The sequence below is a fragment of the Apteryx mantelli genome, chromosome 10 (genome assembly GCF_036417845.1).
Source record: "Apteryx mantelli isolate bAptMan1 chromosome 10, bAptMan1.hap1, whole genome shotgun sequence".
Lineage (NCBI taxonomy): Eukaryota > Metazoa > Chordata > Aves > Apterygiformes > Apterygidae > Apteryx > Apteryx mantelli.
In genome coordinates, this window is record NC_089987.1 from 20,452,655 (window position 1) to 20,477,101 (window position 24,447).

Below are 24,447 nucleotides of genomic sequence, written 5' to 3' on the forward strand. Positions count from 1 at the left end.
ACAAGTATTTTTTCATGTACAATATTCAAACACAGGACAGTTCAAACAGCACAATCACAGAAGAGGGCTTATGAATTAGACCGAAACATTACTAAAACATACATCATTTGCTCTGTAGTTGTTCCTGTGACTGCAGGTTGCATTCACAGTACACATCATCTAAATAGCATGAAAAAGACTCTTCCCCCCAAAATGATACAGCCAATATAATTCAGCTTGTATTTTCAAACCTCAAACATTTTCAAACCTCTAAACTATTCTTTGTTTCTGTTGATATACCTTGTCTCTCTGATTCATTGCAAGATGTCAGTTTTCCAGTGTCTAAACTTCTGACTGAATGCAGGATACATGGGCCCTGTCCTTACGCTACATTACATTACCCTTAGAACTAGATTTGTGGTCTGACTAAGAAAACAGTCTACTTTTCCATTCCTATTCTCCAGCGTGTACACAAAATTCCCTCTCGGAACAGTCATGCTCAACAGCTCACACTGGTGATATCTGTGAAAAGCAAACATGAAAGGTAAAGGAGTAACAACTCTTCAGTCTTAAAAACATGACAGTACTTTCACAAGTATTTTTAAAATATTCAGTTCATCCTACTTATTGGCATGTTTTAGACAGCTGCAGTCATGCTTTTAGATTTTATATTTTTAAGGACTCCATACACCTTCTGTAAGTTTACATGTTTAGAAACACAGTGCAAACAACATTTCCTTTTGCAAGGAAAGGTTTCAAATTCATAAACCAGTACAGCAGATTTTAAGGGTTTGTACAGTTTCCTACTACCGTGTGCTGTTGGGAGGAAGGGAAAGACAGCTGTTGCTGTTTATTTTTTTTCTTTTGCTGAACAATTTAACCATAGCTTTCACAATCCATTTTCTTTCTGATAGATAACTCCTAAGGAGACCAGTCAGACATCCTAGATATGTCGTTATTCTATCAATTCCTCAATTATCATGACAATCTACCTGTTTTTTATACTCACAAATTTTAAAAGAATCGAACTGTTCTGGACCAAGCAAGCTATGCAATAAAATAAGAACTACACTTAAAAGGTACCACAAAGCAGATGATTGACAGAGTATCCATTTATTAAACACGACACCAGCTACGACTGTTTTATGAAATAGCCGTGCTGTTAGGGAAAGTCTTGTTTCTGTGACTCAGACCATATAATACAGCAAAAAAAAATTTCAGATAGGTTCTACATTAAATTATCCTTTCACTTTTCAATTGGCAACAATTTTTATGATAGTAGCACTGACAGCAGGATTTTTCCACCACTGACAATCTCTGTGGTAAGAACTTGAGCTGCGAATCCTTAAGCAAGTAAGATTAGGTATTTCAGGAGGCTGCAAGCGGCCCTGGGCTGTCCTGCTGCAATATAAAGGTGCTGTGGTGAAACCAGACCAAGCATCATACACACTCCACAGTCACACTGATGAGGATCACTGCATCAGAGAAGAGGGTTTTGTCTAACGTGCTTCATAAAAATAAGGGCAATTATTGTAGCAACAACCAAAATATAGAAGTCCAGTTCCCAAATGACTGAACAGAAGTCGGTTGTTTGCAAGCCAGAGGATTCCTGCAGGCACCCTACAGTGTGATTTAAAGTGCACTTACAGGAGCTTACACAGCCACTTTCTTTCTGTTACTGGCCTCAAGAGGTTAAATAATCCTCATTAAAAAGGGCCCATATTCCACTCCTTTCTCAACACACCATGCCAAAAGAAGCTTAACAGAATTTTGCATTATCCTGCTCCCTTTTAGCTCTGCAAGTGTGTTCTGCATTGCTTTCTGCCGTTAGGGATTAATTTCCAGGGACAGTTTTCCCCTTTGAAACAAAAAAGCAGAGGGGGAACATTAATGGGAAATAACAACCGTGCTCTACACCTTTGTTCGGGGATTCTGTTTTTGAGACCTTAAAAAAATACGGGAAAGGGACAAGAAAACATGGGTGGTTCTTTACGGAAATTTCCTTTCTAGTTCCCAAAGGCAGTGGCTTTGTCTCTAGTCAGTTAAAAGTGGAATGGTAGGGAAAGCTAAATGTAACCAAAATGTAGAATACGGTGTCTAATTATTCTGCTTCCAGGTGCTTTTCTTATTCCCTATATCCTCTTCCTCATCATTGCCGGAATGCCCCTGTTCTATATGGAGTTAGCGCTGGGGCAGTATAACCGCGAAGGGGCCGCCACAGTGTGGAAAATCTGCCCGGTTTTCAAAGGTAAGCGTCCATCCGCGCACCGCGCAGAGCTGGGAGGGGGCCGCGCGTCGGGACCACAAACACGGCAAAGGTCTCCCACGTCTCTCCGCACACAGCATGATATTTGCTGACCTTTTCCGCAACTCAAAGTTGGAAGCCTATTTGTTATCACAGGTGGAGCAGAAAATGGGAAAAGGCACAGAAATCATCTTCAGGGTTATCCCCGAGGAGCGCAGGGAGAGCAATGAATAGAAGGAGCAGTTCAGCCCCGTCCTCCCTGTCGCCCCATGCTGGGCAATGAGAGCAATTGGCTTTCTCTGGGCAGAAGGAGCCGTTGGCAATGCGAACATTCAAAAAGACCAAATTCCATGCAGCTCGTTCCAGTCCTCTCCCCCCCAGCAACTAACACAACTGCTGACTCCATTCAACTCATTCTGGGGAGCTTTTGTTGCAAAAGCCAATGCGCTACGGTGGTAAACCACTAAAATGGAGTTTGGAAGACTTTAGTTTGGCCCCATGACTGGTAACATCAAATAAATTGTCTGTGCTTTGGTACCTCAGTTTTCCTGCCTATGAAATGGGAGTAACAATTCTGACAGACTTTGCAAAGTGCTTTTCAAACCTAGCAATGAAAAGCGTTTATTAAAACCTGCATATTACCACCGCCATTGAGTATTTCCCACTAGGGTTAACTCTCCAGCGTCACTGACTAAAAGGCTGAGCAGCGTTGTCCCGAGCGCTGAGCTGCAATCGTTCTGCAACCCAGAGATCGCTGGGGTCAGGTGTTTGGGAGCACTGAGCAGAGCTCAAGGGATCCCCCGGGGAAAAGAAACTGCATTCTTTCTGAACACAAAACAAATACGTCTTAAGGAAGCTCAAGAATTTTCTTAAGAACTGTTCACCAGCAAAAAGTATGAGCTGCTCTACATTTATAACAGATTATATCTAAAACCTTAAGTGAAAGCCTTTTCAACCCAGAGCTATCTGAAGTGACTGAAATGAATACACCCGAGCTCAGCTGATTTACTAATTTTCTCAGCAGCTTAAAATTCAGATCACGTTCATCCCAAGACTGACAAAAGCTGAAGAGCTTAACAATAGCAATCCAAACTTGGCAGATCCGGTACTTGGATATAGGTTACACTGAGTAAATGTTAGACTTCTTTCTCAAAGTACAGCTTTCTTCTTTAAGGAGCCTAACACTGCAGAATAGGAAAGCTGCAGGGTTTTTCTTATCAGTCAAACCCGAAACTCACAGGAAAATTAGACATATATAAAAAAAAACTAACACATAAATAAGCAAGCTTAAAAAAAGTGCCTAAAAATTTGAAAATGAATCCACACAGATTTACCTAACCCTGCTATAATCCCCTCATGGGAGCCCAAATCCATCTCAGTGCCCAGGAACCGGCAGACCCTTGCTTCAACCAAATTTCCTGCTGGTATCAGTTAATACCTTTGGATGGCAAGGAGGATTTTGAAATCCTAACTGCAAAATTAGACTGTAAGGATCTCACAAAGTGTCTGAGCCAAATACCACTCAGCTCAGAAGTAGTCTATCTGTTGACTTCAGGATTGAAAGGAAGATGAGAAAGGAAAACAGAGCTTATTTCATGTATAGTCTTGTTGACATTCCAGCTGTGTTTTAAACTGACATTTTCAGGGTGGACTAAACATTCATTAATGTTGATTTTTAAATGTTCTTATTTTCTGGAATATATAATATCTGCAGCATAAGTTATTTGATTCTAACAAAGCATGAAACATTGAGTATTATTTGCATCTCAGCAGTAGTATAAACTCAACAACACTGTTAACAAGGTTTTGATCAAATCTTCTGATAAAACCTAAATATGTTTTACTGCTAAACTCTAGTAATGCTTTTGACATGTTTCTGGGTTAACTCAAATCTCTCACTTAAATGAAAAGTACACAGTCTACACTCAAATTTATAACAGCTTCTCTAAATGAACAGCACTATAGTACTAATTTTAGCTATGAGTATTATTGCTATGAACTCTAAGAACTCTGCTTCTAATGAGATGCTCTCATAATGCATGTGATTAAAAATATATCCTGTAACCTTTGCAACACAGTCTGTTTTCATCTCTGCATTTTCCAGGGTTTATTTTAGAGTGTGGGTGGTACAGCATTACATTAAAAAAAATGTTAGATCTAGAAACGAGAGAGAAAATTCATTTCTGAGCATTCTTATGATCTCAGAGGAGTGACATTTAAGATGCATTTGGTCTACTATTTTTGCATCTTTGATATTAAATATCATTGTCCTCCTGAACTGGAGGAGCTTCAGAAACACTTCTTTTAAACAAACAAAAAAAATCCAGTTTCAGTGCAATGCTTATTATTTGTACTTAATATTTTAACATTCATCCCCTTAGATGATTTTTTTCCTATTCTATTTATTGTAATGTATCGCTAGAGTTTGAATGTTAACGTACCAGACCCATTCAAGCAACAAGGATTTGAAGATACAGTTTCATCTTCCTTTTCACATTAGGGATGAGCAAACTGGCTTCTGTATTAAAAACCTCCTGAAGAGCAAAGAGTAACTGTGGTAGATGCAGCAGCCTGAACCACCGACTCCTTCCGAGTCAGCTTCTGCTCCTTATGTTCACTTGAAGCAAGGATGAACACGCGAAGTGTGTGCTCTTCCCTGCTTTGCTGAGCGATTGTTAGGCCTCCGATGCAGTATCTACACCTAAACTGAAGAAAATTAGAATAAAGGTCTACACCTAAGTGTTGTGATACTGCACCGATGACAGTTACGAAAGAGCTCTGTAGTCTCTACCTGTTAAACATAATACAGATGCCTTTGGGGTGGGATTCAGAGAACAAAGCTGCCCACAGATTAAAGGGAGAATCATACCAGCTAAGGTAAAATAAGCTTCCCGAACAATTCTGACAACAAGCCTTTGGTGTGCTCTGGTATTAGCACCAAATCTCCCTCCCCAACTAGTGGAAACGTCCATTTTCACGGGAACGCTTTCTGCGGCTCTCGCTAGACAGACACTCCAAGCACGCCTCACCAGGCAAAAATGCCAAACACACGTTCAAGGCCAACAGAGTGAGCATTATAGTGGGATTCACCAAATACCATGCCCAGCATTTAAGATTTAGAGTAAAAGTTTGCCATGATTTCTATTGTGTAATCCTGGGGGAATAATGAAATGGTTTGGAGGTCCCAGGACAGTTTGGCCTCAAGCCTGATATTCACCAAGGTTTACTGGCACGCCCAAGGACCACCGAGGCTCTCAGTGGATCAGCACAGACTTCACGTCTCGTGCATATTTGCAGTTACAAACTGGCGGAGGCCAATGTGGAGAGTAACACCGAGAATGAAACACGAGATTGATGTCTATTCCAGATCAGCTCTGGGGGGAGCATGAGGCACAGGGAAACCACCCCGAGCGTTGAGCTTTACTTTTCCGAGTAAAGTTGCCAAGGACTCTGGCATTATGAAATGAGTTTCACTCCTAACATGGGCTTGCAATCCTCTGCATTGGGGGGGAAAAAAAAAAAAAGGCAACAGAATTGGACAAGAGCAGAATTTTGTCATTGAACTGCTTAATTTCTGTTTGCTGGCAAACACAACTGGATTTGCTAAAAGCCAGTCTTCTCTCAAAACCATTAATGCAATTATTTGTTTTAAGGTCAAAGACACTGTGTGTGCATATGTGTATGTATACATCACAAGTTCTTTTTAGTCTGAAGATCTAAAATGAATTTGCAACTAATGCATGGCTTAATTTTTCTATATTACAGTGTTTGCATCTACTGTTGCATAAAAATGCAATGTATAATCTAGTTTTCCTTTGTCTCTAGGTGTAGGCTATGCAGTGATACTCATAGCTCTTTACGTGGGTTTCTACTACAACGTTATCATAGCTTGGTCTCTGTATTATCTGTTTTCATCATTCACATTTGAGCTCCCCTGGACGAACTGCGGCAACAGTTGGAATAGCCCAAACTGTACAGATCCCAAACTCTTCAATGCATCAGTGCTTGGCAATGGCACCAAGTACTCTAAGTACAAGCTCACTCCAGCTGCTGAATTTTATGAGTAAGTGTTGACTTGACTTTGCTATTTCTTCAAAATTCTATGTCTAAGAGTGTTTCCTCTGCAAGGTAAAATTGCTTAGCATCCAGCTTCTAAAACAAGCATCAGAACACTAAGATTAAAATGCAGCTGTACTGTTGATCTGTGCCTGTTTGTGACTAAGACTCTTGCCTCTGCAAGCTTCAGTTTCTCCAGTAAAAATGCAGTATTTGCCACTGAGCCACATGGAATTGGACACAAAAGACAAATCTTCCCTCACATTCCACTTTTGCTTGCGCCAGTTTTGCCAGAACAAGGATACACAGCAATATTATGAAAAAGACCATTGCATGCCTAACTGAGCTGACTAAGGTTTGAAAATAATCATTTCTTCAACAGATTTAGCCTGTTTCTCTGCCTGCAAAATATCTCAGAGCAGATTTCTGTTTGCTCAGCTGCTTCAGTAGTTCAATGAAGTGAGATGAAGCACTGAGCAGGGAGGAGCGCGCCACAGCTGTAAAAAGCTGGGCTTTTTCTAATTCCTGAGTGAAAGAGCATTCTGCAATACAGGCCAAGACAGGCAGAGGCATGCTCAAATTAAACACTTCACATCAAAAGCAAAGAGGTATACAAATGAACAACTAAAGTACAAAACAAGGATATAAACCTGTATATGTAGTCACATCCTGGGTCCTCAGGGGAAAACGGGATTTGATTAGGATAGGGAAAGGAGGGTGGGCATCAGGCTAATTGAATCAGCTGTTAAATTCATCTGAATAATCGATTCATATTTTAGTGTTGGGAATGGAAGGATACCAGCTGAGCTGCGAATCCTGTCCCGCAGGAACAAAGGGACCGCTGCTACCCCAAAGAAGCCGGTGTGTGTGACACCACGCCTGGCTCAGGTCTGAGGGGTCCGTATGCAGAACTCGGAAACATTTGTGGCTGCTTTTTCTTCCTGAAGACAGCACACAAAGATCAACAGTGATACCACAACCTGTTGGTAGGGGTGTGGGTAAACAGTGCTCTGAAAACAATTAATAAGGGGTTTTTGAGTTCAGAGGAACTCACTGCCATGCCAGATAATGAATGACAGGCAGGAAATCTACTGCCCTTACAAAGAAACTATATGATGTGGTGATGACTTGAATGGAAGATTATTTATAGCAGAAGGATACTGTACATAGTCAGCTAAAGAACATGACTTCAGAGTGAACTATGAGAAATAATATTATTCAGCATCCTCAGATGAGGAACTGCAGTGCTACACAGCTTCCATATGAACAGCATTTAAAAAAGAAAAAAGTTATTTATAATTTGCTTGTGTTTAAGCCTTTTTAAAACAAAATGCAATCCCCATATTCTTGCTTTGCTCGTTAATGATTTAAAGTCATTCTATCCATTTGCCCATTACTTCATGCTTGGGGTACTATTTTGCATTTGTAGTGGGTGAAGTAAATATTCATCAATCTATTCAACACATTTTAATCTGAGTTAAGTTCCACTGATCTGCAGGGCAGAGCTCAACTCTGCTTGTACACTGAAACTTCAAATACTCAGGTCTTTCCTTACCACAAAAGGTATTCAAGGCGCAGTTTTTAAAAGGTACCTTAGTCAGCCAAGGAAAAAAAAAAAGGGACTTTGATTTTTGTTATGATTTGGTCCCTGAATTTTGGAGCAGTACTGAAATTCCTAGGCCCTGTAGTTATTAGCAACTAGATTATATTGCAAAAAGGGAAAGAATAACCACCCAGTGCAGTTCATGAGATCTGCTTCCCCAGCTGCAAAAATAGGGTATCTCAAGGGGCAGTCTGTTCACTATCCAGTATTTGGATTAGCTCACCAAGTCCAGCTGCAAAGCTCAGGTGTGGACCCAAACTTATGCAAAGTTTACATGTTTTCAGACCCAACCTAATAAACAGAACCCAATTCAGAAAATAGTATTTCTTCTCTTGCTTATAACAAATAACCTAACTCACTCCCACGATCTTTTTATAACAGGGAGAGCTGAATCTTCCAATTGTGACGTTTCGTATTGTGTGCAACAGGGTCAGGGAACAGGACTGACGACGTAATGTTAAATTTGCATCAGTATAGTGGGTTTGCAAAACAATGCATCATTTTTGGATGCAGTACATTGTTACTGGTTACCATCCCTCTGAAAACCTCTTCAAGGAAACTTTGAACACTGACAGTTCAGTTACATTAGTCTTTCTTGGGATTCCTTTATGACTGTTGGGTGTCCTTACACCATCTTGTGCTACCACTTGAACTACTGCTGAACTTCACCCGAGTGATCATGGAGAAATTACACCTAAGTCTTCCTGGTAGAGAGCCATTAGTCATTTTTTAAAACAAATCTTTACCAGAGGAAAACTGATAATAGCGTGCAGCAGGTCAGTCTACTGCTTACAGCCAGCAATCCTAAGCTTTAGACTGAATAACTGGTCCTTCCCTCAGTAAGACGAGATACAAGAGTCAGACTGCTGAAATAACATCATCATGAAGATGCTTGTTTCCAAGTTATTTGATCATGTTTACTTTCTCAAGATTTGTCCTGCTACCCAGTGTTGTGTTATACAAGCAGTAAAAGAAAATTACTTTTCAGGCAACAGATTTAATATGACAAATTTCAGATTTTGAGTTTTGATTAGTTATATAGAGAAAGGCAAATAGAGCAACTACTTTTACACCATAAAGAAATCATGACAAACGATGGCACTGTAAAACTTCAGTAGAAGCCTTGCCTCTGCACTTAGGCAATGATGTATGATGATCAAGGTTATTAAAACAGGGATCAAAAAACAGCAGTAGCATTGGTGCATATTGCAAAAATACCACGGAAAGGGAGTAGGCTTTATTATTTCAGCAAAGCAGTAATTTTGTCAGTGGAGGTGAAAATAAGTTCCATTATTCTCCTCAGTACTAAAAAGGTATACAGAAGACCATCCAGTCTGGAGTATTTACGGCTATGTTTTCAGCCATAGTGACCAGCATAACAGGACTGTGCTGCTCTGTGTTGATGGGATGCACTGCAGCTTATGGAAAACTGCACGGAATGTGTTAAGGATGCCAAAAGCCCAAGCAAAGATTTATAGGTCTGCAGCATCACAACTTCACGGGAAGTGGTATAGCTTGAACATGGTTCTCTAGGCTGGGTATTGACATCAAGAACACATGAGAACTTTTGCCTTCTGGTGGGCAGGCTGAACTCTAAGGAGGGAGAACAGAAACACTAAATATCTATTTTGTTTTGGGAAAATAAGTGAAAAGAGATACCTCCAAAACAGGCCAGAGGCTGACTGCTGCTGTGGTTACACTGAAGAAAAAAAAAGAAACAGCTATCAGTCCTTTCCTCTTTGGGACAAGTCTCCTTCACACAAAGCTGCTCTGGACACTGATTTAGAGTAGGTGTTTTCCTTCATCGATGCAGCTGCCAGGGCTGACTCTCCAACTCGACCTCCGCCAGCACAGGGATAAACTGTAGGAATAGGTGAGAGTACTCTGACCTTTATTTTACCTAGTACTTCAAGGAAAGGTACCACTAAGTTCAACAGAAGCATAATGATTTTCACCACTTAGAGAGAGAGAGAGAGAGAGAGAGAGAGAGAGAAAGAAAGAGATGGGAAACCTTACTGAGAATGTAGGCCAAATCTTCCAGCTGTCCGGGGGGGGAAGCGGGGGAGTGGCAGCAGCAAAGAAATCTCTAAGCCTCTCAGACTTGGAAGAAATCACTTCAGACTGTAATTCCCATGCCAAGACACCGACAGAGGGACTCAGAAACATATTTGGCTGTTGGTTTAAAGCCTGAAGAGTTGGGCAATAATTTGAGTTGAAGTGTTTCTACACTATTCTAGAATTCTTCATTTTAATAAGTCTGGTTGCCGTCCTTCAGGCTCAATTCAGGCCAAGATCCCATTGACGTCAACGGGAGAGTTGCTCGCAACAGGAATACAGGAGAGTGGGCCCTCTACAATACTTCATTAGGGAGGGTTGAAATCAGTTATAAAATATTTATACACTGAAAAGTTAGCAAAGAAAGAACTCCAAAAGCTGATAGCAACTGGTGCTCTTCTTCTAGAAATAGTAAGTCATAAGAGAAATCCAGTTAGGAATCAAATGTGAATTCCACATTGCTCTGGAGACACGCAGTACTTCAATTACTTCCTAGGGGGTTGGAATTAACCACACAGAATGCAAATGACCTCCTAGTCATTCAATATATGTTAAAATGATTCACCAAAAAACACATTTTTGAGAAGAACAGAAATGCATCACTGGAAGAAAAGTTCCCATACCTATTCTATCATTCCTATTTAAATATTTCATCTGAATATGGACATAATTTATATTTGCTCTCTCAGGTCTTGTGCCTGGGAAGAGTTTGTTACCATCTTGCTTTCATTTAGGCTGACAATCAAAAATACCAATTTGGAGGAACAAAAGCACTATTCTTCTCATAACGCACTGTTCCTGTAAAAAGCATGATCTGCTCTATGAACAAATTCTGGCAACTTTTTAAACAAAATAGTTAGTGAAACTGTCAACAATGCACTGAGCTATAGCTACAGCTATTTTCTTCTCATAGCCCTCAGGGCTGTAATCTGTTCTTTCTGCCTAAGAAATACAGTGAAATTTTCATGCCAGATTCAGTAAAGGAAATTCACAGAATTCACAATTCAGTGAAGGCAAGACTGCCCAGATACAAGTAATTGTAAAAAAGCTGCCTAAGCCCATGGAATAAAGACAATGTTGAGTCACAGCAGTCTACATCTACCGTATTTATAAGCATGAATTTGAGAAGAGCGTGAAGCAACAATATTCTGCAAAAATCCTTGTCCTATAAAGCAAAAGTTACTTTTATGAACCAACAAGTTTCCGGTTTGGCATACAAGTCTTCATAGAAAATACCATCACAGACCAGACAAAGGGTCCACGTTGTTCAGTATCATGTCAAATGCAGCAATCTACACTGTGTGCTCCAAAGGACGACGCAGCAACTCTTCCTCATATAAACGACTGTGAAGCAACCTCTCCAAAAAGACAGAGCACTTTCAAAAGTAAGCATAAACAATTCTGCTTATAAGTAAAAACTAAATCAGACAACAAGGACTCATGAGAATGGATAGTCCTATATTCTACTGATGACATGTGGTAAGACAAGACACTAAGCTCATGTTAAAAATGACCAGCAGTTCTCCACTTTCCTGGACAAAAAGCTTCCATTGAATAGATCTCTTATCTGTAAGCTTCTTAAAGAGATTTCTTCATGCAACATCCTCACCCTGTATGCAAATATCAGAGTTCTGGTAAGCAATGAGAAAGTAATAACCTCTAGACTTACTCATCTTTTGAATCTTAATTGCAATGAAAGAGTTGCCAGATGTTTCTGCCAGGTTTAAGGTTAGGTAGCAGTCATCTGTTTAGCCTCCTAGGGATCATGCAAAGACTAACCATAATTGTAGCCAGGCTCTGTACCTTCAAACTGGAAAATCTACTAAAGTAACTGAAGAACTGCACTGAGTTCAGTGGGCTTAGAATCAGGTACATTAATAAATACTTTATTTGGGCAATCTACAGTCACATTATCCCACTGGAATAGCCATGAGCAGATGGCTTCAGATATGAAAAATATATTAATTGCACTGGCATATTTAGCAAATGTTTGGGTGCATCATTTATGACGCTGTGGTCTGAGACTTATACATGCGCATCCCTGGGCATTGTATGTTTACTTTTTGACTGTGCTGACTTCTTTGGAATTGGCCTAATACCACAGTAATCTTTCTCTTTTTTGACTGAGTGCACAAAAATCTCTGGTGCAAGTATTCATGTGCACAAAATAAAAACAGCTATTCCACATATATTTACATAGGCAGCTTCGAAATTTGTTTTCCATGTATGTTCACATCTTCACATTTGTTGACCATTTACTTACACAAAGAGAAAAGAAATTAAATGTGAGTACCGTGGAAGTGAATCCATACAAGTGTCTACAAATGTTCTCAGATTTTGGACAACTTTATGGAAATGATTCCTAAACCATAACAAGCCTTTGTGCAGCAAATCCAAAAGAGCAGAAGAACAACCACTTTGCCAACTTAAATTTCCAGAGGGTTTTTATGAGATATTGCAAATATCAGGAGAGGCACGTTACATGTTTACTGCACGCAATAGGCATGCTTTGTATTAACCTGTAGGAAGAGTTCAAACTGTTGAACTTTACATAGAGTCCTGTGTAGTTTGGTAGTGGTCTGAGGCTCTGAGCAACAATTACAGCAGCTGAGGTCAGTGCTGCAGCATCTACCCTAGGTTACCTTAGATTGAAATCTTGGCAATCAGAGGCAGAGCCTTTCTCTGTGGAACATCTCCACCTGTACATGCGGCTAAAGGCAAAGCCAGCAGACGTATCATGCATAATTAAACAACAAGCAACCATCTATTTGGACTCACTATTTGGACTCACCTGTCCTTCATCAAATGCTCTCTATGAGAGAGTACTGATGTCATGTCAGAGCTAGTGTTTCAGCAGTCCTCAGTTTGGGGTGCAAGGGCCTATTCCTATAGTTGACTTTCTCCTAGCAAATTTGTCTTTCGTGAGTTCAGTATTGGTTAGAGCAACTGAAGGGTCAAATTGTTTCCTTTCTATCTGCAAATCTCAAGATAGTGGCTGTAAAGGCAGATTTTGAAAACCTCTTTTTCAGAGTGCTGTGCAGACATTAATGTGCTGAAGGGAGGCACAAACAAGAAGGGACATCAGCACTATTAAATAAGAGAATTAAGCAGAGTAAAGACTTCAGTGAGAATCATTTCTGGATTATCCTGCTTCAAAAAGAAATAGTTTCATTCAGGTTAAATAATGATCTATTATATGTCAACCAGAGTGCCACTTGTAAATTATCTTTTGTTAGGTGATTCCCAAAATATAGCTTGAAGTCCATTATATAGCTCCATTATCCAACACAAGAGGGAGCTGAAATTCTTGAGAAACTAAAAAACCCAAAGGTGTTGGTGAAACACAATGCAGCGACATGTCCAGCACAGAGCTGGAGTGAATAGGTCCAGCTGAACACAAGCTGGCTCCTGCAGAGTCCCTGGGCTATTTCTGAAGCATGCTGCTCAGTGCTCCGGGTTGTGGGAGAGATATTTAGTGCATATTTTAGAGGTATTTAGCTCCAGAAGTATAGTGCTGAGACACTGATGTTAGGTCTGTACGGAGTCAGCTCAGGTCCACAGAGTTTGTATGTAACACAGGCTCTGCCCAGCTCAGATGCAGCTATGCAGCTTGTGGACCCAAACTACCCTGGAAACAGTACGGCTGAATTTAAGTAGTACTGTATATGAACTAATAATCCCTGGAGCTTGGCAAACTCCATCCACAGGTGCTTAATCCAGATAATCTTCCATAGACAAAATGAGAATCAACTGTATTTTATACTCTGAAGAAAACTGGCAGCAATGACTGAACCTCGCTTGCTCAAATATATAACAACAGATACATGTAGGAGAGCCTTCTAATCGAGCACAATTAGCATGTTTCAAATTGCCTTCTAAATCGAGTATGTAATTTAATTTCTATAGATTGCACACTGTATATAGTGTCAGTCCTTTCAGCATCTTCCATCTACAATTTGCATTAAGCTTTAAGTCATAAAAAACTACCAGAACAGGGAATACGACTCAGACATGGACTATATCTATTTATATCTTACCAATTTTGCTGATACTCATTCTATGAAAGGCATTTGGGTTTGATCACTCAGAAGCATCTACTAACTTTTAGAAGCACTTGGCCAACTCCTTAGACCTTATTTTTCAAAGTCACAATCCATATTCCATGCATTTGCTTGTCATGAGCAGATTTTAATGTCGAAATTTTATCCTCAAAAATTGAGTACTAGCAGTCATTTCTTGAAGACACCCCTGAACTCAGAAATTATGTTCTCAAACACTAAAAAACATAATTTTGTTTCTAATAAAAATCTTTCTGTCATGAGGATCTCAGTCTGTCAGACTATAAGATATATTTGTTAACATCTTAATTTGCTGGTAAGTTGATGACATTTTTGCCATCTAAACAATTCTGATCCAACACATAAAACTTGTTTTAATGGATCACCCCCTTCTATTCACCACCACAAATTTAGACCAATAGCTTTTACCTTTAAAAAAATAATAATAATAATAATGAGGCTACACAGATATGTAATAATACTTGGATTTTAACCTAAAATTATAATTGACTTTGGATTGGAAAAAACAAGGCCTACTCTAAGACATTTAACTTGACCTGTTTGTACAAAAACCTACTAAATTTCCAAAATACAGACTTGCGTATCTCGCTAGACATGAATTACATGAGAGGCTTCTTAGAAAGAACCAGCCTGAGAAATAAATCCAAGAGAATTCTACACCCAAAACTCTTATCTCCTCTTTTCTGCCTATGGATGGAACATATGGAGTAATTTTCAGACCAAGACCCTCAGCATTTTTTTCCTCCATTAGGTTTGGTTCCCTGTTTAGACTCAAATATTCACCATTTCCATAAAGAATGTATTCTCAATTGCTCAGAGTGGAGACAGAGCAAAGAATTATAATAATCCTCATTTTATGTAGATGGGTGTGCTGAGGAAAGAAGCAGTGATTTGTTCCACATTACCCGTTGTAAGAGCTACAACTAGACCCTTCAGCTCCTGATTCCCACGAGCAGCCATGCATTGCCTCTTCAATAATGTGTCTTTAGTCAGGGTTATCTGGGAATGCCCAACAGCTGGGCTTCCTGTTGGCTCTTTGGGAACTGACATCAAATTGAAGAGGACCCAAGTGCTGCACCAAGACAAAACAGGAGACAGGGGTACAGCAAACAGCCCGCTGGTTTCAAGAGAGGTGAACTACCTTCCTTTGGCTGAATGTGGCGTGGAAGGGAGGCAAAAACTGGTGCCAAGGCTATTGGGTGACTAGGGAAATCTTCGCAGCAGAGAGCAAAGTAAAGAAGAGGACTAGAATAAAGTCTCCCAAAGAGAAAAAGCAGAATCTCTTAACGCAACCTCAAGCTGAAATCCCTTCTCATTCCTGCTCCTTCTGCAGATAGATAGAAAAAATCCTGGGACCTATATTTATAGTGATGTACAGTCTTGGGTGTGTAAAAGGGTCACAGAGTCATTGCAGATGTAATTCACACTCCCCTACACAGAAAGTGGTCCTTGCATAAATCAGGCTCCTTCGCACACATCCATGATAAAAGTGAATTTCTTATCTCTAGTGTGGGATAGTGGGGGGGAAAAAAAAAGAACAAACACAGTCATATGCATGTTCTTTGATGCTTGCGCTCTACTAACTAAATATTGCTAGAACTCGGACTAAAATATCAGAAAGCTGAAGTGATTTATTAGCTCTTCTTGTATTTTGCTCAGCATAATGTAATAGGTCCCTGTTCTACTTTATCAGCTCTATCTAATAGTGTCTGTTCTCAATCCTTTTTTCCCCCTCCTCGGGTAACATTTTCTTCTTCCTTTTGCATGTATTTTTCATTTACTTTCATTCTTTCTTCAATAATGATAGTCTGCAGGCAAAATACTAATTCCAGTTGTCTTACAACCTTTGATTTTTGCTTTCAGGCTTTCTCCATGACTCAGAGTTGTCAATTATGTCAGTTTATTTTGTTAGTAGAACTGGACAAATACCTCTATTTCTGAAATAAGAGTGACTTTCAGAAGCTTTTACTTAGACATTCTCAGTAGGTTTAGACACACTTTAAAAGAAGTTGACAGACAGAGACTGTGATACAAGTTGGTGCTGTATGTCATCTGGTTCCCTGACTTACGTGTTTGAGAAAAATTAGCAGGTCTACTTTGAAATAAATGTTCCAGGTTATATCTAGTCAACTGACCTGTAAAGCTTATGCCATTTTGACTATGACTTGTACACATCTGTACAATTTTGGGAAATGGGATAATTCTTCAGTTAGTAAGGGCAACCTCAGTCCAGGAATGGTTGCTGGCCAGTTTGCATTATACTGCTGTAAGATCAGAGGGCTGAGAACTCAGGTGCTTTGACCTCCGAGCTTCTTGAATGGGGAATCCTGCAGTATCTCTTACTTCACATTTCTTCTCTTTGTAGCCAGTACAAGGGAAGTGACTATCTATAATCTAAAGGGTCCACTCAGGGATTTATCACTGCCCCTTATCACTTAACAGAGATAGAGTAAAAGCACCCTCAGGTGCTCCTGAAACTAAGTAATTAAGCTGCTAACTGGGTTAACTGGAGCTGCTAACTGATGCTGCAACAGCATCACTGATGTACAATGACTACCTTTGATGAACATGATGAACGTTAGGTTTTCAAATTTGCCTCTTCCCTAAAAAATGACCATTTTTCAAAGAACAGACCTATATCCTTCAAGCCAAGAAGGTTTAATCTACCTAATACTTTACCAGCTGCTTCCCTCCACCTCTTCAGATGTCAGTGCATCTTAGGCCAAATGCCAGTCTTAGCACTGGATCTTTCACTTTGTTGTGCAGCAGGAACACTAATATAGTCTCTAATAGACATTTATGAGCTACTTCCCTGCAACCCACAAAAAAGACAAGTTTCAGAAAGCTCCTATGACTTATCTTCAGACATCACCAAAAAAAAAAGGGCAAAAAAAAGGTTAAAAAAAAAAAGGGGGGGGGAGCAAAAGTCACCTTGGGATTAGAGAGCTCATGAACAGCAGCTGTCTCTAAAGTTTTCCTTGCTTAGCTGCTCAGCTGTACAGCTGTTTTGACTGGTTACAAAAGTATTTTTCTCTTCCTATTTTATGAACCCTTGCCCTGATTAACAGAACTCTTGGACAGGAGATTCTCCTGAAAATCCCTGAAATCCCACATCTGAAATGGCAGTTCTGGCAAGTGGAACAGTGAGACCCATCGCCAGCTGCTTCTTGGAAAGCCAACACACAAGGGAGCAGGCTTCCTTACAAATCCAGAAGAATATTTGGCAAAGAAGAATAAAAACTTAAATGGGCATAAAGAATGCAAGTTCAAATTTAATTTTTCTGAGGGTGCATCTATACCTTGTAATCCAAAGGACCTTCTTTACGATGTCCAGCTCTGAGAGTGATAGCAGTGTAACTGTAATAGCACAGACTGTAAAATCCCTCCCAAGATCCTGGAGAAATGCTCTGACGTTTGGGAAACCTTTTGCAGCTACACCGTTATCACTGCCTGAACGGGTTAGTTTAGAGTGGAATCAGATACCTTGTGCCCGAGATCCTTTTACATCTTGGGATCCCAACGCAAATATACTCTACCAGCAGAAATGTTCATTCCATTTACACTTTAAGCAAATATTGAATGAGACCCACCTATTTATTAACTTACATTTAATTACAGATATAGGTTTTTTTAGATGAGATACCAAGAAGTCTGCCTCTCTCTATGCTTTATTGTTTCTACAGCTTATAGTTGAGAACTGAGCTCCCCTTATTATTTCTAAGCAGGAAGGTTCTTGAATATATGCCACAGACACAATCATTACCCTTTTAATGCCTCACTTGTTATTAGCTTTACAATGCAACAAAAATAGATCAGCTGCTTAATTTAGAAGGTTGCTTTCTAAAAGTATCTTTTATCCAATCAGGGCTAAAATTATAGAACCAGTCCAAAAATATAGCATTTCTTATCAAATGTTATAAACTACAAAGCAGAATTATTTCTTAGCTGATCATATCTTGATACTTTAGGGATCAAAAGAGAATTGTATGCAACTCTTTCATATTACTAGATGATTTGTTCTAATAGGTCTTTCTTCCCCCAGAATGTTTCTACAGTTTAAATAATTCAGAGACATTTTTCAGTTTTACCCATTTAAGTTGACACAGGTTTGATCTGTCTTGGGGCTTATTCAACTCTGGTTCAATAAGACGAACTTAAGTTAACCATGAAGCACCATCTATCTAGTAAGTGATTGTGCATGGACAGAGAACGGGGCTGGAATTAGATGCCTTGGGCTTCAGTCTCTACATGTCTGCAACCATGGGCAAATACTCTGTACTTCAATTTCTCCAACATGCAATTTCCTTCACAAAATATGTCAAGATCCCCTAATGAAAAGCGCTTATTCTGATTTCTTTTGTTAGTACTATCACAGTGCTAAGAGAGGCCAATTGAGATCAACTTTCTATTTTACCCAAGCAGTGTATAGCAAATAAAGGTGAGAGAAAAGGGAGGAGACAAAAAGGTTATGACCATTTTATCTAGATGGGAACTGAAACACAAAGAATTTGAATCCCTGAGCCAACAGCCTGTAGATCTGTATCACCACCAGGAGTTAGCTCCACAGTTCTCCACCAGTGCAGAGGAGCTGGAGAACTGCAATGCCATTCTTCTTCGCAAATACAGCGTTAAGTACAACAAAACATTTCTGCATTCTTTAGATTTTAAAAAGCAGCAACAGACTCTTCCAACTGCCTAGAACTGAGTTAAAGGAAGGGGGATCCATTATAATAGCTAGCCTATATCCCTGTTGCATGCAGAAATGTGTTTTGACAACTCTAATCATAAGCGTAACAAGTCTTGGGGACAAAGAGCCTTTTCTATGCTTCAATTAATTCCACTGTATAGATCTCAAAAGAATTAACCTACCCTGGTAAGCATCATCAGCATTTCTTCTACTACCTCTCCCTTACCTCAGGGAGCACCACAGAGCACTATACCTATTTTAAATTCACTCACTGTTGCCTTTCCTGTGCAGGCCCTTTTCCCATTCGGAGTCTCACAATAGCCTATTCGAATAGAAATTCACAGCAGCTTTGGAACCTGCTGAGGAGCAGGTAGCAGCCAGCGCATCTAGAATCACACAACAATTTATGTTGAAAAGGCTCTCTGAAGGTCCTACAATTCCTTACTCAATGCAAGGCTAACTTCAAAGGTAAATCAGTCTGCCCAGGACCTTGACTAGCCAAGTTCTAAATTCTTCAGAGATGGAGAGTCTGTAGCCTCTCTGAGCATCTGTTCAGTGTTCAAGCAGGAATCAATGAATGACATTTCCAAAATCCCCAAACACTTCCAATGAAGGAGCAGAGAGAGCGCTACCATTATGACAAGGATACCTACTAAGCAGGCGCTGACAGGCCACTGAGAACAGAAAGGCATTGCGGGAAGCAGCACGGTATGTGGCTTCACAAAACTGATTTCACTAACTGCCAGTGACATCAGTACTGCAGCGCAGCATCCCTTTATCTGGCCGCAGAATGAGAGATATAAAAGCTTTTTTCCCCTCGTGACTTTGCTTTGTTTCTGTGTGTCTGGTACGCAGGCGAGGAGTTCTGCACCTGCACGAAAGCCGTGGCATCCACGACCTCGGCTTGCCGCGCTGGCAGCTGTCCCTCTGCCTCTTGGTGGTGGTGATCATTCTTTTCTTTAGTCTGTGGAAAGGCGTGAAGACTTCAGGAAAGGTAGAGCTAATATTCTCCTTCTATCTCAACTCCTTTATTAAGTCTCCTAATTTTAGAAAGCTAAATCACTAAATCACTAATCAAATCTAAATCACTGCATCTGAGGGACCCTCTGGGACCAAAACATGGGAGAGGCCTTTGTATATGAACTTTACTGCATGGAATATACACTTCAGATTCAGCCTTTATTTTATCTACAAGTCTGGTTTGTGTGATGTTCAAACTGGAAATTTTATTGGCGTAGTATTTTCAATTCAGCATTAGTGGTCTCATCCAGAAAATACTGAAGAGACTTTGAATAGTCTGACACATGCTTCCTGTTCTCAGACAAGTCTACTAATGTTTTGATGGCTTAAGATGCTTTGCTTTTATGATATAAAATGTTGTGATGAGAAATAACGCTGTGACAAGAGAACTACCTGATAACCTTGCAAGTAATTTGCACTTATTCTTTGACATCCCTCAGAAAACACCTCACCAGGAAGTCTAGGGTTGGATACATTTGAGAGCTTTGTGTACATTTTCATGGAATTATCACCACCTAACATCAGGCAAACACTGCACTTATTCAGTAACCCACAGCTGAACAGCTAATCAGCAGTCAGACACGAACGCTGGTACTGCATAAGCACTCCAACAAGTCTTGTTTGACAAAATTTTCTCCTACTGATATTCATATACATACATATGGACTCTTCATAATACTTAACAGCACTTTCCCTTGAGACAGCCTATAAAAAACAAACCAAGAGCTTCTCCATAAAACAGAATAGAACCCAAGAAAGTGTCAGTTGTATTTTTCACATGTTCTTAAAATTTTTGTAATAGCTGATTAACTTTTGGGATCTCTGTTGTCTGCAGGTTGTGTGGATAACAGCCACTTTGCCTTATGTTGTACTATTTGTCTTGTTAATACATGGCATAACCTTGCCTGGTGCATACAATGGAATAAATGCATACCTGCACATAGATTTCAGAAGATTAAAAGAAGCCACAGTAAGTGCACTCTTCTGCTCTCATTCCCTGTTATTATTAAAACTGTTCCATCTATTATTAAAACTGTAACTATTAGAGCTAAGTTCTGAAATGATATAGCCATGCTTTTGCTTTTGTACAAGTACAATTCCACTTCCTCCGATAGGCTAAATTTCCAATACCTTCATAACGATGACAACAGGAATATCTCAACCAGAATCCAAATTATTCTGGTCACTAGAAACTGTCTAAAGGCAGTTTCAGGTCTGGCAGTCCCTTAAGTAGTACATGCTTTGCCTGTGCCCTCTGTAGATTGCAATATCCTTTATACAGGAAGATTGGGTCATACAAAAAATTAGTTCTCAAAAAGCTACGAATTCCCTCAAGAAGGTGATTTTGCTTCTTGAATCACAAGGTTAAATGTTAACATAGTAAATAAAATAAAAACAACATCATCTGAACACATTAGTAAACATATTAAGTCAGGATTAACCCTCCAGGCCATTGTCCTTTAAATGAATGAGACTTTCAATTGTAAGATGTTCTTATCTTACTATTGAAAGTAATGTATATTTCACTGTATCATTTAATGATATTGTAAGACATTCTAATGAAATATAACCAAATCAACTCAATCTGTGGAGTACTTCAGGACTAAGTTATTTCATCCATTGTAAAGCAAGACCTGCAACAAAGTCTAACTCATAAAATCACCAGCATCTCAGCTCTATAAACAGCAGAGATCTGATGGCTACAGATAGATCTTACCACTGTGCTATTCTAAAAATAGCATGAACCATTTATAAAACAGACATCTCTGGATCGGCCACCCTGCTATTCAGCTGGGTATGAAATAGAAAAGGACATAGCTGTATCAGAAGGAAATGAACTGCCTTGGAAATTCACAGCTTGCAGAGAGATGCCTGGGTAGTCTGCACACAGTTGCACCATGCACTTCCTCTGCACTGCATCTTGGTTTTACTCCACTGATTTTGCCCAAGTAATTAAAAAGGCAGACAAAGATCTCTTGAGTGTTAGCATCCAGAGCTATTTCATATACTGCTAGCCAAACAATCCTTCCTCAGTTTTTTTAATGGTAATTTTAGGAGCTTGGCATAACCCATATTTGGATTCCTTCAACAAGAGAGTTATCACCAGAACCCAAACTCCAGCTCACTTCAGTTTGGAGTACTCAAACCCAGTTCAGATAACGCAGTTTGATCAACCCGTGTCACCAAAGCACTGGCCACCTCAGTGGTTCACATTTATGCATACGCATAAATAAATAAAAAGATGCAAGGATGAACAAAGATGATACTTAATTTTTTTCTTAGTATTTTAAGTGGTATTTGGAACAAAAACTTTACAAGTTCAAATAGATGTCTATGGAACTGTGCCAGCTCACATCAGCTCAAAGTCTAGGCCTCCAAACTCATAACTGCCTTCTGCTTTCGGAAAGATACTTCTGAGCACTGCTCCTTCTTGGCTTAACATTTGTGCAGCTGCTAGTTGGCTGACCCTAAAGTTATTTGTTTCTAAGACTAAATTTTTTAGATGACTTTAAAAAAAGTTGCTGTAGAAAAACAAAAGACTAAGACCAGTTTTAAAGAGAAGCTTCCCAAACTGCTGCTCACATTAGCCTTCTCCCATTTGGAAATTGGGCCACCTGCTGGTGCAATGGATTTGCATGCTTAGTTTCTGTCCCCAGGCCCCGAAAGAACAGACTCCTGCTTCAGTTCCTGCCACCGTGTCCCTGAATCTGACTTATGATTTTTTTCCCAAATGAATTGTTATCCAACACAAAAATGTTATAAATCAAATTTAAACGGTGATGAGCTCGAGTATGCTCTGCCAGCGCTCTTACAAAAGACATTAGAGCATCGTGATCACAAAATGGATGTCCCCCTCATCTCCTAGGGCTACATCCTGCACAGAACTGAGCACGCCCTGACACATCACAATTGTCAGTGCTATTTGAACCCACAAAGGGTCAGTTCTATAAAAGAGAGAAAGAAATTCATCTGAGGAGCTCTTAACTAGACCAATGCCTAGCTCCGCTCCTTGCTGAAAGTCCAGGAGCTACAAAGCTGTAATACTCTTGGCTCCACTGCACAAGAAAGTTGAGCACCCATGTAAAACGGCAGCTCTGCTCCTGTTCTGCAAAAGGAACAGTGTTAAACACAGTTAAATCGGACACCTCAGGAAGGAGGCACTTGCTCTTTTGTACACAGTAACAAGTTTCCTGAAAATTACATTAATGTCTGGGGTGCACGTTTCCTCTCCACACAGCGCAGTAATTCTTTAAATCCACATACATGAGAAAGAATATGCACAAAAATTATAATAGTTTAAGCAAACAGGAAGGAAGCTGGAAAGACTGACTATAGCCTCCTGTGAGATTTTTCTTCATTTTTAATGCACATAAAAACTAATATCCTACCATAAAATGTATTAGACTATACTTGAATCAGAAGACATTCAGTTGAAGCCAACAGAGCAGTGTGAGTGTAAACGACAGAAGAACCAGCCCCACCATCTGTTTAGCATCCTGTTTTGTTAAAACAAAAGGAATGTTTTGCATTTAATCTTAGTTCTAAGGGAATTTCTGGTTTCTGCTCCTTGTTCTTTCACCTTGGTCTTCTCAGCAGCTCATCAGGAAACAGAAATTATGGGCCAAAACTCTTACTCAATAAACACTTACATATGTGCATAGCTCCCTTCCTAGACAGCAGGTGCTAACCTCTTATTTGAAACAACAGGACTTACGCAGATATTTAACAGCGCTTGAACGGTAAAAGAGCAGAAGTATGAGTACAACTCAACCACCAAGACACAAAAGACCTAGAGAATCACTAAAAATATCAAGTACTTTATGGTAACAGTATGCAGATCTAGTTATAGTTTACACAATATTTATCTTTAAAGATTTCATGCACTTGACTGTCAACACCACCAGTTATGGGAAGTTTAAAAAACACAAGCAAAATTATAGGGGCTTATGCATTCCTCTACACTTCCATAATATACATTAAACACTCTTTGGAGAGAATGACCCTGTCTGATCTCCACCTTTGTGTGCAGATAGAACATAAAGATGCAACTGGATATAAAAGGAATGAGCAAGAAATTCATTTTAAGGATTTTTTTGCTGTTTAGTGAGAAATTCATGACAACTAAGCCCTGAACCGCAATTTGAGAAAAATCACCTCTACGTAACCATTCTGGTTTGCAATAAAGTAAGCACATCATAGACTGTTTTTCATTATATCATCTTTCAAATAACAGCTCTCAATAGCCCATAAAATTACATTTCCCTCCAAATCCAACAGGATTCAATGAATGATTCACAGTCCTCAGCAAGCAGTAACTGAGAGCATCTCTGTCAAAAAAAAAGATAATTAGCCTAAGTGCTTTCATATATCATGTTAGGACAGGATAAACCTCTTTCTTTAGATTGGGCCAAACATGAAAGCTTAGCTTAAAACCACCAGGGCAGGTGGAACTCAAGCTCCTTAGAACTGTTAGTAAACCACTGCTGAATAAATACATTGGGGCTGATTTTAGAGAGATGTCTTGAGCACTTGGCAGATTTAGCCAAACCTTGAAGATCTCATTTTGGGAAGTGCTAAGGATTATTCACGCCATTTATTTCATTACCCTTCTGAAATTTAGCTGGAAGATGTTTTGTTTATTTAAATATCTCTGTGTAACGACTAAATGAAACCCTCATTAGCCAGAGAAGACTATTTTCAGGCTTGTAATTCAGGAGGCCAG

General features: G+C 39.6%; 1 protein-coding gene across 2 annotated transcripts in view; it reads left to right on the plus strand.

The window, feature by feature from the left end:
* The window catches only part of SLC6A2 (solute carrier family 6 member 2), a 74,636-nt gene that overhangs the window by 22,369 nt on the left and 27,820 nt on the right, over positions 1 to 24,447 (plus strand). For both annotated transcript variants that reach the window (XM_067302912.1, XM_067302911.1), the window contains 4 exons: positions 2,096 to 2,227; positions 6,050 to 6,287; positions 19,560 to 19,698; positions 20,560 to 20,694. In XM_067302912.1, coding sequence (XP_067159013.1) covers positions 2,096 to 2,227; positions 6,050 to 6,287; positions 19,560 to 19,698; positions 20,560 to 20,694 — 644 coding nt within the window. The remainder of the gene's footprint in view (positions 1 to 2,095; positions 2,228 to 6,049; positions 6,288 to 19,559; positions 19,699 to 20,559; positions 20,695 to 24,447) is intronic.